Genomic DNA, 18,308 nt, shown 5'->3' with positions numbered 1-18,308 from the left:
GAGAAATGGTATGATCAGATCATTGAGTTAATAAGTTCAGGTAACTGGTCATCGGAGTAATTTAAATATAGAAATACTATATATATATATATATATATATATATATATATATATATATATATACACACATTCATGGCCAAATTACTCAAATTAGTACTCAATGTTACTCAGTGTTATTACTCAATGAGTCCTCAATGAGTCCTGTTTAGCAGCCTTGTACCCTACTTCGTTTATGAGAACATCAACTTAGAGCAAAAGCCTGTTTAGAATTCTTACTAACTAGGATTTTTTTTTCAGTGTTTCTAAAAATGGAAATGAGAACCAACTTAAGCACCTTGGAGGCTCCCAAACTTGGTTACTAAATTTTAGTGCGCTTGTGAATGCCACCAACTCTCGTCTTCATTTACCAGAGGGCTTAATGATTTAAACAGAAGCTCACTTTATTGAAAACCCAAAAACCTATTATTAGGAATTGTTTTGCTCATTCCAGGAATTAATCCCTCAACTCTCATTGCCCTAGGCATAAACTTGTAATTTAAAATCTGTGACTCCGTGATCATGTTAATATGCTTTCCTCTGTCGGTTGCAGAGGTGGACTGGCCATCTGGACGTTCTGGCTGTCCATTCAACGGCCGTCAGCCTGTACTTTAACACAGCAAATTGAAGCGATTGGTCTTGTTTTTGGCTAGTTTTGAGTACCAATTGGGCGGGTTTTTGTGTGAAAACCTGGCAACCCTGATAAGAGACCAAAACTGACTCGAAGGAGTGTGGGCTTGTAATGGCAAGCAAAAGATGTGAAGATAAAGGCAGTTGGGAGAAGCTAAAAGGAAAAAAAGCAAACAGTTACATCAGGTTACCTTTGCCAGCCTCTCTCACAATACACAGCATGTAGCCTATAGCACTATAGTAAAATCCCAGGTCCGAGTGTCCACTGCTATTTATCACTCTGCATTGTCTGGCATGGAAATTCCATTCATTCATAAAGAGACAGCAGCGATTCTACAGCGGGTACATTTGAGAGCTATTGCGTTAGAAAAAAGAGTAAATGAAGTGGCTTATAGGGTGATTAGTCTGATTAACATAACACGCACACAGAGAGGCATATGAATACTCAAATTAAAGAATTCTGTTGTTTCCGGTTTCTAGATTATAGGTTTATGTTTCTCATTGTCATATACATTTTGCATTCTGCTCTTTTTATGTAGGCTAGATTTCAAGTATTTTAGTTCATACAATAATACATCAGACAGAAAGCATCATATATTTTGCAATGGTTTTACTGGTTATAATGAAAATTTTATTTTAATGGCACCTGTTGGTCATTGGTAATTGGTCACCTTCTACTCATGACTTTTGTTAAATTGGATGTAATGTCCCAAAACACACTACAAGAAACCATTATTTAATGGTTTTAATGGTTAAAAGTTGATGGTTTGTAATGTTTGTAATGGTATTTGTAGAGGAAATCGTTCAAATTTCTGTGATGGTTTCTATTGTTTTTCTCAGCAGGGTCACCATGGGTTTTGTTATGTTATTTGCCATAAATGCAATAGGATTGCTGTTATCTTGTGAGATAGTAGCGACTGTTTGTAGTTGTGGTGGGCCTATTTGGGAGAAAATCCAGGGCCGTTTTTTTACTCCCAGTTCGTCCCTGGTCGGTGGATTTCCTTCACCACGGGAATGGTAAAATAGTGCAATTCCAAAAGTTTTATCTTTGGTTCCCCCAGGTAAATGAAAGCAGGTTCAGTGAATTGTGCAGCTCTGGAGGTAAAACATGGGAAGTGAGGAGTGTGTCGTGCCTAGAGAAAGAGATGACAGGCTCATTATGGCTCCATGCTGAGGGGAGAGAGTGTAAATAAATCACAAAGCAGAGTAATCACCCCTTGGGGAGCGTGTGATGGCTGAGGGGGAAACAATGATCAATAACCATAATGGTGTCATTCTACTGTGGGCCCATCACACACCTTCATGCTAATTGTCACTGGTGTTCAGGAAGTTCTAGAAACTGTGTGACAACTGCTTTTAATTGGACTTAAGGTAACAATAGGCATTTCATGTGTGAGTGAATTTATGAGCTTATTATACAGAGTCCCAGTTCTTGTCTACAAATGTGTTTTACATATGTTAATTAGTCATTCGTATAAATTTATGCCACTGGATTAGGCATAAAGTAAGTGTATACCAAAAATATGGTTGGGGAGAGCAGGGCTTGTTGCCACAAACAGTTTATCTCAGTAACTTTAGGGTTTTGAGTCAAAAGTTCAAATGCACAAATAGGGTTTCTCTAAAAGTGGATTTATATGTTATATGATTAAAAGTTTGGGGTCAGTAAGATTTTTTCTTTAACTTTTACTTTTATTTAGCAAGGAGTGAACTTCTTATTCATCAAAGAATCCTGAAAAAAAGTATCATGGTTTCTCCAAAAATAATAAACAGCACAACTGTTTTTAACATTGATAATACAAAATGTATCTTGAGCACCAAATTAGCATATTAGATTTCTGAACGAAGTAATGGCTGCTGTGCCATCATAGGAATAAAGTACATTTTAAAATATATTAAAATAGAAAAGTAAAAAAATTTCAGTAAAATTTCACAATATTACAGTAAAATTTCACAATATTACTAATAGTTTTTACTGTATTTTTGTAATAAACACAGCCTTGGTGGGCAAAATATATTTTTCTTACTGACCCCAAATTACTAAATGATAGCGTGAACTAGGGCTCCCCTATATATGGTATGCTTGTATTTTTCTAAAGTCAGCAACACCAGAGCATCCAGTGCAGTCACTGGCACTTATGATGCCACATATATCAAGGTCAGCAGACTGTGGCAATAATGTGGCACTGTGTTTGGATATGAAATGCATTAGTCCACTCTGACCAGATCGATGTGCAACACCCATTTCTGCAATAGATAGGTCAAGCCACTGTCTCATCCAGCTGCAATGGTTTCACAATAACTGACTGTACACCAATGATAACAAAGATCCATTTTACTCAATGTACTATAATTAACTTTGTTTAAAGGAGAAATCATTGATTGGCACTCCCTAGGCACCCAGTGTGTTTGTGCGCCTGTGTCCATTATGCCAGGAAACAGACCAATGCTCTTTGACACCAACTTTCTCAGGTCCGTCTCTGTCCCTTGTGCTTCATGTCTGTGTATGTGTTTGACTGATTAAACAACTCATCCTCAGTTCACAGGCCACTTAACCCAAAGCGCCAGCACCCAAAGTGTTTGCAGGTGGTGAGACAGACTAGAACAGAGACAGGTTTGTTTATGCTATGTCCAGACCGCTTGCAGAGGGATACTCTCATCTTTCCAAACACTTTGTTTGTCTTTCTTTGTTGTGGTTGCTGCCAGTAGCACACACACTGCGTTGCCGGCCCTCCACCCCAAATCCACTCCCAATACAGCTCATTACACTGGAGTTCTGGGGGAGGTTAGAGGTGATGTATCATTATTGCTCTCAGAGTTTCTCTGCTGAGTGCCTCCAGCATCTAACAGTAAATGGAGGCCATTGCTTTGTTTTAAGCATTTTATTGTGAATGCTCACAACCAAGACGCCATTTCTATAGATTCCGGACTACATGTTTTTAAATTGCCTTTTGAGACTGTATTTATCTCAAAATTCAGACTTTTGTTCCTCGCAATATAAAAGATATAAATGCAAAACTGCAAGATATAAACTATTTATATAGTTATTTCCCGCAATGCTTTTTTTCTTGAAATTCTGATTTTATCTCACAATTCTTTTTTCTCATAATTTTGAATTTTTGACTCATAATTCAGACTTTTTCTCGCAATTCTTACATATAAACTCAGAATTGTAACAAAAAAAAAAAAATGTGATAAAATCAGAATGGCAAGAAAAAAGAATTGTGAGACAAAAGCTCAGAATTTTGAGACATAAACTTAAAATTCTGTGAGCTATGAAATATGAATACACAATTCTGTTTAAAGCTCACAATTCTGCAAGAATGAGATACAAACTGAGAATTGTGGCGGAAAAAGTCAAAATTGTGAGAGGGAAACGCAGTTGTGAAGAAAAAGTCTGAATTGTGAGATAAAAAGTCACAATTACCTTTTTATTTTTTATTCCATGGTGGAAATAAGCTTCCATGGTAACACTTTAGTATAATTCTCACTGTTATTAGTTGCTTATTAGCATGCCTATTATTAACATATTGGCTATTTATTCATAACTATATCCATGACCATATTCTACATCCCTAATCCAACCTAATACCTAAATTTAACAACTACCTTATTAACCAGAATCAGAATTAGAATCAGAATCAGCTGCATATTAATACTAACTATTAATAAGCAGCAATTTAGGAGTTTATTGAGGCAAAAGTCATAGTTAATGGTTTGTTAATAGCGAGAATTGGACCTTAAAATAAAGTGTGACTGCATCGATAAATATGTGCTTAAGGATATGAGTAAACATAATTATGTAGACTATTAACTGTTCTTCTCAGGTCAGTAAGAGAGAAAATTCCTACAGTACTGTAGATGTCATTTTACCTCTGTATATGAAGTCTTCTTGTGTTCTTTATATCCTGTTATGACAGCACAGATCATTTCCTCTTTCCGTATTCATGGATGTCTTATTTCAGTTATAATTAATTAGTCTTTCTGTCAGTAATCTTTCTTTCAGATGTGTGTCACACCATATGTTTTGCCCTAGAACCATACGCTTTGATCTTCTTTACCAAATGTTCAATAGACACACATGAAACCTAACCTTTTAACTGTGGTTCCGATTGGGTTAAAGGAATAGTCACCTAAAACAAAGAACAAAGTTACAAGGAACATGGACTGAAGTGTTCAAGCTTTAAAAAGGACACTAATAAAAATGTGCAATTTTTTGACTCAAATAAGCATCTTATTTGGCTTTAGAATGCTTGGAGCAATTTTACATTTTTATGTAAACTATTCATTTAACTTAATTGTTTTTTAAAAAAGTGTAATAAATGGTTACATTTATTTCTTTATGTAGTGTAACAGGACACACTGAGCCTTACACCAAACTCTGCTGCAAAGGTTTCTGCATAGACATCCTAAAGAAGCTCTCACGCACCATCAAGTTTTCATACGACCTTTATCTGGTCACCAATGGGAAACATGGCAAGATGGTCCGTGGTGTCTGGAATGGGATGATTGGAGAGGTATGAAATGGCACATTTTCTCTCTCTCTCTTTCTCACATAAACGCATTCACACTTCAAACATGTCAACAGTTCAGAGCTCATGGGAAATGAGCTAAATTAACATCTGAGAATATAAAAATAAAACCGTTTACAGCGTGATACGAAAAAATTAATCAGCTTCCTATGACAGTGTCAACACGCTTTCCCTAACATTACTCACACCCCGTTTTCTTTCTGTATTTAACAGATCTCCTGAATCCTCCAATTATTGCAGCTAAAGCTGTTAAGGGCATTCATGGAGCATAACTGGCTTTAAAATGCGATCATGACACATTTCATCCTGTGACCTCCTGCTGTGTGTAGCGTCACTTAATCCGGTGGTTAAGTGTCTTCCACAGCTGCTGATCACTTCATCGGTTCTCATCACCTGCATCTGCTCACACGCTGATGAGTTTAAAGATAGCAAACCCTCGCCCTACATACAAGGCTTAAATGCTTTTCACACAGCGAGAGAAATAGATCATTAAATGAGAAAAATAATGATTATATAATAGCTAGATAGTAATTCCGGACTGACATGAGTGTGATATAAGGAATTTTCATTTATGAGGCTAATTGTGGGTGATGGCAAAACAAATCTGTCAGACTGATTTGCGATGTTACAAGTTGTGTGATGACAGTGTTTTTTGTCCATTTCTATTCCTTGAAGAAATTGGAATCTGGAAACCAGTGGCTATAATAGCAATAGTCTTAATTGTGATATCCACAAAAACGTTCAGTAGTACGTCATGTTTATAGTGGGTATTGACATGGCTTACACTGATGTACAAGACACCCGTACAGTGCAGAGGTCTTCTTCACTCTGTTTTGAGCTAGTTTACTTACACACACACACACACACACACACATATATTCACTAACATGCAAAGGTTTTGTTTGTTTGTTTGTTTGTTTGTTTGTTTTTGAAATAAGTCTTTTATTCTCATCAAGGCTGAATCTGTTTGATCAAATGCACAGTAAAAACATATTGTGACAATTTAAATTATAAAAAAAGAAAAAAAAGAAAATATCTATTTTATTACTGTAACATTTAATGTATTCTTGTGATGGCAGCAGCCATTACTCCAGTTTTCAGTCTTCATTTTTATCAATAGAAAGTTCAAAAGAACAGCATTCATTGAAATATATATGTTTCATTTGAAATAATGTATATATGTTTGCTTCAATAAACTGCTAATTACTGTGTATTAATAGTTTGCAGGTAGTCGTTAAGTTTAGGTATTTAGTAGGATTTAGTGATGTAGAAAATGGTCAAAGAGAATAGGGCATTAATATGTACTTTATAAGTACTAATAAACATATAAACATCCTAGTAATATGCATGCTAAGCAATTAGTTAATAATGAGAATTGCTCCCCAAACTAAATGTTACCAATTTTTGTAATAATGTGAAAGTCTTTACTGTCACTTTGCATCAGTTTAATGAATACTTGTTGAATAAAAGTATTACTTTAAAAATAAATAAATAATTTACTGACCCCAAACATTTGAAATTTGTATTTACTCCAAATTGGCTAATATATGGTACATTGTTTTTACTTGGTTTTAATGCTGCATGGATTCTTTATGCCCAAATATGCCTTATTATAGCATGTGAAAAGCATCATGTCAAATGAGTATTATGTATAAATATGCAATTTGAAAAACATACCTATGTGACCTACTCTTTCCACTGAAATTCTGAAGTGCTCATTCACAGGACACTATACTGTCCCATAAGGCCACGGCAGAGTCATTGTAATTGTAATTTTGGTATGCCACTGATGACTGCCTAAAGTTTTCACTCACTTTCTCCTTGTTCAAGGTCTTCTACAAGCGTGCAGATATGGCAATTGGCTCTCTTACCATCAATGAGGAGCGATCAGAGATTGTTGACTTTTCAGTGCCATTCGTGGAGACTGGGATTAGTGTTATGGTGGCCAGAAGCAATGGAACAGTCTCACCTTCTGCCTTCCTGGGTGAGCAGTCATCATAACCCATCTTTTCCCAAAGCCTCCCTCACAAAGACTATGAGAGATGCTTGCATGCAGTGTAAAATATTTCCTACCGGTGGTGGTTTTGATTAGAATGTGATTAGATTAACATTTTTAATTAAATCGAGAATAAATCCTAGACAGGGATAAAATTTTCTACTGAATCGCAAACTCTGCACACAAAGAAAGGCATTTTGACTCTGCTCAACTGCTAATTTGTTCATTATTTATGCTAACAGCACAGCATTTACATCACAAACATAAACAAGTTATAAGTTATGTACAAGATCTTAGTCAGCTAATCAGATCATTTTTGTATTTTTATGAGCACTTCTGTGAGCCGAAATGTGTCTTTCTCTCTGTCTTGCAGAGCCTTACAGTCCAGCCGTGTGGGTTATGATGTTTGTAATGTGCCTGACTGTTGTGGCAGTCACCGTGTTCGTGTTTGAGTACTTCAGCCCTGTTGGGTACAACCGGAGCCTTGTCAGTGCCAAAGGTCAGCCTTGGTTTTTCAAAAAGTATTCTCTCTATCAGGCACAAAGCTCTGGGAGAGGAAGCATAGTTGTGGAAGCAGCCTAATCAATCCACATAAACCGAGTTGACAGGATGTGTACTTGTCTCCTAGTGTAAAAGGTCATTTTTCGGAGGTTTAATTAACGTTTGTCGCTTTGCTAATTTGACTTTGATTGATTGCTTGGCTTTTCTGTGGCTGTGTGTGAGACACAAGAACCACATTAAGAACTGATGTCAAGGTAGAACTAAAAATGAAAGTTTGCCCATGTGGACTGATCTGTGACTAATTCAATTGAAAGAGACAGAACTTCTGTTATATAGGACACACAGGTGTGTATTATATAAATCATTCTAATAAGCTGATTTGGTGCTCAAGAAATATTTCTTATAATCAATGTTGAAAAAATAGGTTGTGTTGCTTTTTTGTGGAATCTGTGATTTTTATTTAGATTTTTTGATGAATAGAAAGTTCAAAAGAACAGCATTTCTTTGTTTTATTGTATTCTTGCTACATAAAAGCATTCATTTCTTTCCAAAAATTTCAAAAAAAACTATTGATTATATATAATTTAATCATATTTATATAAATTATTATAATAACATTTTATTTTATATATATATGCTATGAATGTATCTCTCTTACAGCCCCTGGGGGTCCAACCTTTACCATTGGGAAGTCTGTCTGGCTCCTGTGGGGAATCGTCTTCAATAACTCTGTTCCTATTGAAAACCCCAAAGGCACAACCAGCAAGATTATGGTCCTGGTCTGGGCTTTTTTTGCTGTCATCTTCCTCGCCAGTTACACGGCCAATTTAGCTGCCTTCATGATCCAAGAGCAGTACATTGACACTGTGTCTGGACTTAGTGACAAAAAGGTACGCTGTATGTAATTGAAAATGAGCTGTATGAGAGTGGTGCTGTATTTAGATACCTTTTGATATGTTTTGTTTGTGTAATAGCATATATGGCAAAAATGTTCTGATAGAAAATTGAAAGGAAAAGCCTTGCACACACAGTATGCATATTTGGTATGTTAAATATGCAACAAGATTTTAAAATGAAACCAAATCTGAAATGTCACTGTGATAATTTGTCAACTTTTTATTCAGGGACTAAGCAATTTTCAAATTGCTCATAAGCAAAGCAATTCATTTTTGTCAAAGAATGAAGAAAATTCAGCATCAAGACAAAAGCTTGATTAAAATCAGTAAATTGGCACCTTTCAGTGTTCCCTGTCACTTGATGTCTCAAAAATAATCTCAGGATCACTATCATTTTTGTTCATTGTTTTTTCATAAGAAAACACTATAAGCAACAGAAATCCATACAATTATGAAACTGAGAAATAAATTGGACCTTAGGGAAGAACAACAGATTAATCGTTCACAGATTTACAAACACAAGTGCTTGGAGCAGTTCTATTAGATGATATATATATATATATATATATATATATATATATATATATATATATATATATATATATATATATATATAGTAGTGTTATAGAATGTGTATTGATGATGTGTTCTTGAACATACTGACTTTAAAACTGACTTCTAAACCTCATGCATTGTGACCAAGAATTTGAGAGGCTTTGCAGGAAAACTAATGGTACTGTTTAATATGGTCACTCAGAGCAAATTACTTTATCCCTTGTTCATTTGCATTAATATGAATAAGCTGTTGCCAAATGTCCAAATGCATGAATCAGTGAGGAGAAGAAAAACAAACAAACAAACAAACAAACAAACAGTACTTTTGATATCCTTTTCCAAGGTCACTACCACCAGGCAGTTGGTAATTCTGTGTAAAGTCCATGTAATCTGTGTTGATGTATACCATTAAGGTTAAGCCGCAACCTGCCTCAGCTAAACAATTGAATTCCCATCTATTCCTTTTTGTTTCAGTTTCAAAAACCCCAGGAACATTATCCTCCTTTTCGCTTCGGGACAGTCCCAAACGGCAGCACAGAGAGAAATATTCGGAGCAATTACCCTGACATGCACACCCACATGATAAAATACAACCAGAAGGGAGTGGAGGAAGCTCTAAACAGCCTTAAGACAGGGTGGGCTTCAGCAATAACACTTTATGTGTGTGTGTGTGTGTGGTTGTGTGAAAGAGCTCTGATTGCTAAAAAAATAATAATAAAAAAACTATGTACTATGTTGGTACTATTTACATGGTATTTCAAGGTGCGCCAAAGAAAATTAGATTTATTCCATTGGTCATTACAGGCATCATTTAGAAGCAATTTTGTTAGATATTTTTGAGTTGCAAAGATCTAAGGGTCAGTGAAACAATGGTGGGAAACAGCCAAGCATAAATAATGTAACATTCACTGTTTGTCAAGGAAAAAAAGGAGTATTAACAAGCGCTAATTATTTACTTGACAAAATTACGTGTAATTATTAAGCCATTTGCCTTGGGCTAATTTCTGTCCTCTGTGTAGGAAGTTGGACGCCTTCATATATGATGCAGCAGTTCTTAATTATATGGCTGGCAAGGACGAGGGCTGCAAGCTGGTCACCATTGGTAGTGGAAAGGTGTTTGCTACCACAGGCTACGGCATTGCTCTGCAGAAAGACTCCCGCTGGAAGCGCCCCATAGACCTGGCCCTCCTCCAGTTCCTGGGAGATGGTAAATTGCACTTGGGGGACCGGAACTGGTCCACACTTAGTATCCTCTGCCCCAGCATGGAAGTTATCACATTCCCCTCTTACTGTAAAAAACTCACTGTGCTGAGAATTGAGAGGTTACGTATGGAATATAAGAGGTTATGTATGAAATGCAAGCTAGAGGCATATTAAAGATTCCATTAAACAGTAGAAACTAAATCCTAGTGCCTTGCTGCATAGTGCATTTATTTTTTATTCTAATTTAATTGTAATTTTATTTTCTTTTATTTATTATGATTTTTTTAAATGTCCATGTCTGACACAATGTATTCTGGAATGGCCTACACGTTGAAGGGTACATGCAATATTGCTCAGAAAAGTAGCCTTCACATTGGGAGCACACAAATGATGTTTTAAAATGATGTCTAGGCAGGCAGGTAGGCTTACTAGGTTTTGGAGCAGAGCACATATGTTGTTCTTATAGTATCCACTTGTTTCTGTCATAGTTGAGTAGTCTTTGACTGCTGCTGTTTCTGGCATTGTTCCTAAACCAATTTTCTTTCATGCAGGGGACACACAGAGACTGGAGACAGTATGGCTGTCTGGAATATGCCAGAATGAGAAAAACGAGGTCATGAGCTCCAAACTAGACATAGACAACATGGCAGGTGTTTTCTACATGTTGCTCGTGGCTATGGGTCTCAGCCTGCTGGTCTTTGCTTGGGAACATTTACTTTACTGGAAACTGAGGCACTCCGTCCACAAGTCTGATCATTTAGACTTCCTGCTGGCCATTAGCAGGGTAAGACTGCATTGCTAATTTAAATGTCAATACAGTGTTTTTTTTTTTTTTTTTTTTTAAACAATTAGAGAATGCAATGATAATTAGGGCTGGGTTTCGATACAGAATCCACCTCTATTCAGTTCCAATTTTGATTTGGTTTCATTCGAGCTAATTTGAGTATATTTCAATATGTCCATTTTGCTTACATGCAAAACTATTCAAAAGTTGTTGTTTTTTTTTTCAATAAAGATACTTTTTTTATAGTATTATAGTATTAAATTGATCAAAAGTGGCAATAAAGACATTTATAATGTTACTAAAGATTTCCATTTCACATAAATGCTGCTCTTTCGAACTTTAATTTCATCAAACATTGATAATAAAAAGAAATGTTTCTTGAATTTGAATGCTTGCAAATTGTGTACGGCAGTGTTTCAGATTGATTCAAACTCGTATTTTTGAACTAGTCATAAAAAGAACGGACTCATTAGAGTTGTTTGTGTTAAGAATTTGACTACACTGGTAAAATATTTTTACATTGGTCAAATATTTTTACCTGGCCCTAATCATAATGCAGTCTATTGTTATGTTTAGGTAAATTAAGTTAAAATAAAAACCTCTTATTATTACTGTAGCAAAAATCATCAATTAATTCACCATAAGGAAGCACATCAAACTTTGACATGAAACACTGAACTGATCTTTGTCTCGCACAAAAACATCATCTGGTTTATTAGTCATTATAATGGAGAAAAAACTGCCATGACATGAATGAATCCAATGAAATGCCCAAAAAATAACATTTCGCTATAGGAATCCACAATCTCTGTTCATTGGACATTATGATGCTTTACATTTCAGGGCGTATACAGCTGCTTTAATGGCGTTGAAGATATTGGCAGATCTACCAGCATACAGAATCCAGATATCACGGCCAATTACGCCCAGGCCAACATGCTGAAAATGCTGCAGACAGCCAAGGACATTGTCTCCTCAGCCAAAGTGGAAAACTCATTGGATAATGCTACCAAGACCATTGAGAACTGGAGCAGACACAGCGGCAGCCTGCCAGCACGTATCCCACTGTTGACAACAACTGAAAAAGTTCCTGGTCACTTCTCTTATATAACTAACCTCACACAAAACCACATACCTCACATGCAGCGTTCCATAACTCCACCTTTCACGCAACACATCAAAACCACTAGCCCACCACCAATGGTAAACCACACAGTCTTAACACGGCCCACTCCTCTTCGCTACACGCTTCCCGCCAGGACTAGAGGTCTCTATGATGGTATGCTTCCAGTATCCAGTCTGAGCACACCTCATCTAGCCATGCATGATCCTCCATCCGACCTAACCCGTCTTGGATCTTCCTTTGTTCCATATAGAGACATCTACTCTGAACACCATAAGCCTTGTCACAGCGATTTCTCAGATGCCGTCAGGCGAAAAAAGAGACCCCAGAATCTCATGGTGGAGTCCATGGATCTGAGGGGGCTTCACGATTATAAAGACCAATCAACAAGTCATAACGATGCAAACAGTTTTTCTGAAAACCACCTGTCCTCATCCTTCAGCGAAAATCCTTTCGTAGCAGCGGACACAGCTTGTAATTCCTGTGTCAAAACGTACCTCGACTCCGCATTTGATGACATACCTTTGATAGGGAAAAGGAAGCTTCATCGCAGACCTTCATTCCTAAAAGCCACTTGGGGCCCCGACAGAGTCTGGTTCCCAGGTGACAGACCCACCGCCACAGCCTCCCCACAAGTAACTATACCTGACCTGTTCCCTTGCGTGGACGTACACGGACGGGTGAGGAACACCCTGTATTACGGCCAACCAATGGATCACAACTACCTTCACGCCTTCCGGCGAAACTCCAGGAAAAGTCAGAAGTTCAGACACAGCCAGTCCACAAGGCTTCCCTCCTACAAGGAGGCGATTTTCCACAACATGGCAGCTGTTAGAAGGGCATCCAGTTTGGTACACAGAGCCTACTCCTACCCAGAGCTACCAGTCTACCAGAGCCCACTGTCATATGAACCTGCCGAATTATGCAACATTTTCCCCTGCATGGGACATCCCAGTGACAGTGTATATGGAGGGTATAGGGCACCCACACACCTACACGATGACCATCTAGGGCCTGTTCCGGGCAGCAGGTTGGTTCATAGCAGTCCTGTTGTGCCCATGACATGGGGCAGAATTTCCAGTCTGGAATCAGAGGTGTGAACTTGTCCTTCCATGTGCCAATTATTAACTATTTGGCCTACAAGCTTCTACTGACCAATAAAGTGACTTTGCCATTAAATAAAGGAGAAACACAAATCATGCTACTACTTTTTCTTTGTTTTTGTTTTTTAATTATTTAATTAAAATTAATTTCAGATTATTTTATTTTTATGTATTTTTTTATTTTTTATAGTGCAATAATGTAATAATTAACGGAAGTATTTAAAGAAATAGTCAGTTCAATCGATTCTGAATTTTTGATTGAAGGAATGAATGAATGGAAATGTAGAATTGTAAATGATTAGCTGTTCTTATCTCTTTAGTCCACAAAATGCAATATATTGCTCATATGTATTGGACTGGATGAAAGTTTTTTTCTTCAAAGACTGTCGTAGAGAAGTCAAACTGAGACACTAAACTAAATGAAGTGTTAATTTTAAAGTACATTTGGTATTATACACTATGTAATTCTCTATGATACTGAATTTTGTAAACACTTTAGACATATTGTCCAATATTCTTTATTTTAACAGCAGGGCTATGTAAGAGGATTTTTCAGGCTCTATCGTTCCCTTTCTGTCTCACGTTCAATATCCAATCTCCTCTCGCTCTCGCTCTCTCTCTCTCTCTCTCTCTCTCTCTCTCTCTCTCTCTCTCTCAGCTGTGTGTGTGTTTTTGTATATGTGTAAATTGAATGGTACTCTAATATTAGCATCATCAAGGATCTTCACACTTTAATAAATCACAAAGGACCCTCAGTTAGTCCTTTGTAACTGTTGTCTTCTTTAGATGGCTGATGGATATAACTCTTTGAACACTGCCTTTTATATGCAGAGCCATGGCGTATTTTTAACAGGGATTGGCTGTTTGCAGTTGTGACACGACAGAAAGACGCATTACTTTAATAATAATAATATAAAAAAAGTCAGCTGCCTGCCACCCATAAGATCAGGTTTAGGGCAGTTTCGCTGTTGGCGTTGGACGACTGCTACAAGTCTGTTTGACCTGCATACTGAACCTCACATACCCACGAGGAAATCTGTCTGTGCCTCAAAATAAACTTGCGATGCTCCAGAGTGTGAAAGAGCGAGAGAAGGATGGCGCAACGGATGGAAAAGAAGAAAAAAAACAACAAGGAAATGAGAAACCACACTTCCTTCAGTTGGGATTTCAGCTACAATATCTGAATGTTTATGAGCTCATGAGGCTCATTTGAGGTTGTCATAAGAGTCTCATTAAAGCAACTCTGTGAAGTGATTATAAAGTAGGACGTGTTACCAAAAAGTGTCCTTTACTCTAGGATTTCATTATGTTTGGCTGTTTCCACTGCACGGCATTCTCGTGACGCCCAAGGTGACCTAGGCTGGGGTAATTATGCTGTGAAGCTTTTGTTATCTCCCGATAAGGAGCCTTCTTTTCAAGTGGCGAGCAAGGAGCATTCGAGAATCTAAACATCGACAACATTTTTTCATCACAAGCTTTTCTTTGTTATTGCCGTATTACAGTTCATAGTGCGACAGCAGTGATTTAATCTTCAATACTGCCAGTGTGCACAGATAGATTTATGTGCCACAGGATGATTGTACTTCTTTCATAATGTTTCTGCCAGTTCTGTGACATCAAAAAAGAGGCCTGCTGCAGAACGACATACATTTCATTTTCATAAAAAAACAGGCACAAGGAAAGGCAGGCTAAAGCCATCATCATCATCATCATCATCCCAGCAAAGTCCTACTTCTCTGTGTTCCTGAAAAGCATATTATTGAATGATCCTGCAAGTTGATAAATGATTCAATACATGCATATAAAAACATCAAGGGAGGCTAGGGATCGTCCTCTGGTAGAAATAAGCAGCAATATATCAACGCCACAGGTAGCTGTGGTGAAAAATGAAATGCATTTAAGAGTCAAGGGGGCCTGGTCTCATCCAGCCATGAAAAAGATGCAATGGAATGACTAGGCAGACATGTGTTTTTGGAACATAAATAATTCATGTTCATTTGAATGTGTTTCATTTGGTTGCCATTCAGCCCCCTTGGAATCACCCAGGGCATCTATTTCCACTCAAGTGATGATAAGAATGATATTTTTATGATTTTGTCATAGACACTACACTGAAAAACAAAAAAGATGGAAATAGTGAATAAATTTGACAAATAATTAAGGATGTAACGATTAACCGTGAGCCGGTTGAAAATCGATTCAAATATGTGACGATTCAAATCGTTTAAGATGCTAAACAAATCGTGATTCAATTAGGGGTAGGAGTTTATGAATGTATGTCTAAGGGGAACTTTCTGTCTTTAGAAAAGTTTAGATGGTATTTTTTCTTTTCATCTTGCCTCTGTATAATACATATTAAAGTTCATAAGTGCAGCGCTGGTTTGTTTACAGCAGAAACCAAGGAAACACTTTAAGCGCCACCTGCATCTGATTCGGCTCATCTGCTGTTTCTGATTCATGCAGATATTTTTATGTATAGTTTCATATCATTCTGTTTTTGCTTCAAATTTCAAAATTATACAATCTAATTTAGATTAAAACTGCTCATGTTGCATGTATGCAGCATCTTTATTTTCATTAAAATGCAGTGGTTGCCTCTAATTTTAAATGGAAAGAGCACAGACAAAGCCTTATTTTGTTTATATGAAGAGATTTCTTTTTTGTGTGTTAGTTATTTATTTAATTTTGGGCTTGTTTTAAAATTTCAGTTTAGTTTTGTTATTTACATTTACATTATATTTAAATTTTGTTATTTAGCAGACGCTTTTATCCAAAGCGACTTACAAATGAGGACAATAGAAGCAATCAAAACCAAAAAAGAGCAATAATATGAAAGTGCTATATTATTATATTATTATAGTGTTATATTTCAATTTTACAAAGAAACGTGCAGCATTTTTCCCAAGCAATAATAAAAGGACACATTAAATTTATAATTTGTGTTAAATCTCATTTTGTAAAAAAAAAAAAAAAATAAAATTTGTGAATTGAATCAAATTGTGACTTCATTACATTACATCATTACATCCCTACAATTAATTACAAGGAAATGTCAAGTAACACATTGGATTTAAGAAATAGTTTACCCAAAAATGAAAATCAGCTCTTCCAAGATGTTTGATACTTGATGTTTTTTCATTGGAATGGTTAAATTTAAATTTAATATTTATATTAATTTGCTCATCAATAGATCATCTGTAGTGAATAGGTGCCATCAGAATGAGAGTCCAAACAGCTGATGAGAACATCACAATAATCCACTAATAATCAAAACATCTTCAGTGAAGTGAAGTGAAGTGAAAAGCTGCATTTTTGCAATAAACAAGTCCATAATTAAGATGTTTTAACTTTAAACCTTTGCTTCTGGCTAAAATATGAGTCTTCTATCCATAATATTGCTTTCTCCTGTGAAAAAAAAAAAACATCCCCTTTTGTTCTCTCACAACAAAATCCTCTGACATATTTGCTTGTAAATGGTGCTTGTTCTTTGTATATTTCTCTCCTGATTCAGACTTGAGCAAGAAATAGTTTGGGTAGAGGACTCATATTTTAGTCTGAAGTAACAGTAAGTTAAAAATGTCTTAATTGTGAATTTGTTTATTGCAAACATACAGATTTTTGCTTCACAAGACTGGCGAATAATGATTACTTGTGGATTATTACGATATTTTTATCCTCTATTTGGACTCTTAATCTGATAGCACACATTCACTGCAGTGGATCTATTGGTGTGCAAGTGATGTAATGTTCACCGTGATGTAGTTGGATCATCAATTTTTTTTTCTCCTTGGGTGAACCATTTCTTTAAATGTGATATTTTGAAATAGGATATTTTGAAATAAAAAAAAAATTTCCCCAATGATCTTTATTTATAACTTTGAAAAATAATTTTTACAATGTATCAACACTGTGTCATTATTGAAATAAAGACAAACAAAGGAAAGGACTGGAGAGAAGGAAGGAAGGAAATGCATACATTTACAGAGACAATCACAATAAAACAATTACTCACACCTGCGCTGTCACGCCTTCATATCATTGCATTTCTCTGAAGCATCATTTCGGGGCTGCAAATTGCCCCAGATGCTGCTGGTCACCTTGAGCCAAGGGCTTCACAGCCTGGCGGGAGAGGGGAAAGGCGATGGAGAAATACACCACAGAGAGGCTGGCAGTCTGAAATTCCATCAATTAACAACTGAACAGGCTAATAAACAAGTACAACTGAAAATATAGATCCGTTTTTATACTCTGTATTCTGTTGCAAGCTTATTGGTGCGGTACTGAATGTGGTTACAACATGAAAGATGTAAGTTAATGTAGGTTAACACGCAATCACAAGTACAGTACATTGTCCGCACTGAGCGTATCCAAATCAAATGAGGTGATTTTATCAATTGTTAATTAACCTATGAGTATTACGTGTACTATACTGTTCTGTCTATTTTATCTCATCGAAGAGTAGACATGATATCAGGAATCCAGGGTCTGTTCTAATCTATCAAATCTATAATTGAAGAGCTGTAACTTAAATGTTGCACATTGAAGATAATTAATCAAAAAAAAATAATTGTTATTAATGTGAATCACAACTTGGAAATGGGTTTCAACGGTATATAATCAGGTTTTGTTTTTTGGCATTCATTGTATAGATGAACTGGTTTTGTTGTTTTAAAAGTTTACATGTGTCCATTTTAATTGGGTGTAGCTCTATAAATGTTTTGTCTTCTGACTGTCATATCATACTTATGGAGAGACCTAGTGCTCACTGTTTTAATTAAAGGAACCCTGTGCTGTGTAAAGTAATAATTCACAACCTTTGTATCATCTGTTATAGCACTCCTCTCTGCTCAAAGGGATCTCATGATACGACAGCGTCAGCAGGTCACAAGCACTCATTTCTAACCTACCTGATTCGCTGCCCTTTTAACACAAAATCCTGCTGAGCCTTCAGC

General features: G+C 36.4%; 1 protein-coding gene across 1 annotated transcript in view; it reads left to right on the top strand.

Annotated features, from left to right (window-relative positions):
• The window catches only part of LOC109100002 (glutamate receptor ionotropic, NMDA 2C-like), a 40,871-nt gene extending 26,870 nt beyond the window's left edge, over positions 1-14,001 (top strand). Inside the window, exons 6-13 of the mRNA XM_042767917.1 lie at positions 5,012-5,180; positions 7,026-7,179; positions 7,565-7,690; positions 8,353-8,582; positions 9,618-9,778; positions 10,163-10,350; positions 10,898-11,130; positions 11,974-14,001. Coding sequence (XP_042623851.1) covers positions 5,012-5,180; positions 7,026-7,179; positions 7,565-7,690; positions 8,353-8,582; positions 9,618-9,778; positions 10,163-10,350; positions 10,898-11,130; positions 11,974-13,353 — 2,641 coding nt within the window. The 3' untranslated portion in view covers positions 13,354-14,001. The remainder of the gene's footprint in view (positions 1-5,011; positions 5,181-7,025; positions 7,180-7,564; positions 7,691-8,352; positions 8,583-9,617; positions 9,779-10,162; positions 10,351-10,897; positions 11,131-11,973) is intronic.
• The last annotated feature ends 4,307 nt before the right edge of the window (positions 14,002-18,308 follow it).

The sequence above is a fragment of the Cyprinus carpio genome, chromosome A12, assembly GCF_018340385.1.
Source record: "Cyprinus carpio isolate SPL01 chromosome A12, ASM1834038v1, whole genome shotgun sequence".
Taxonomy (NCBI): domain Eukaryota; kingdom Metazoa; phylum Chordata; class Actinopteri; order Cypriniformes; family Cyprinidae; genus Cyprinus; species Cyprinus carpio.
Note: the sequence above shows the minus strand (reverse complement) of the source record. Positions and strands in the feature narration are given on the sequence as shown.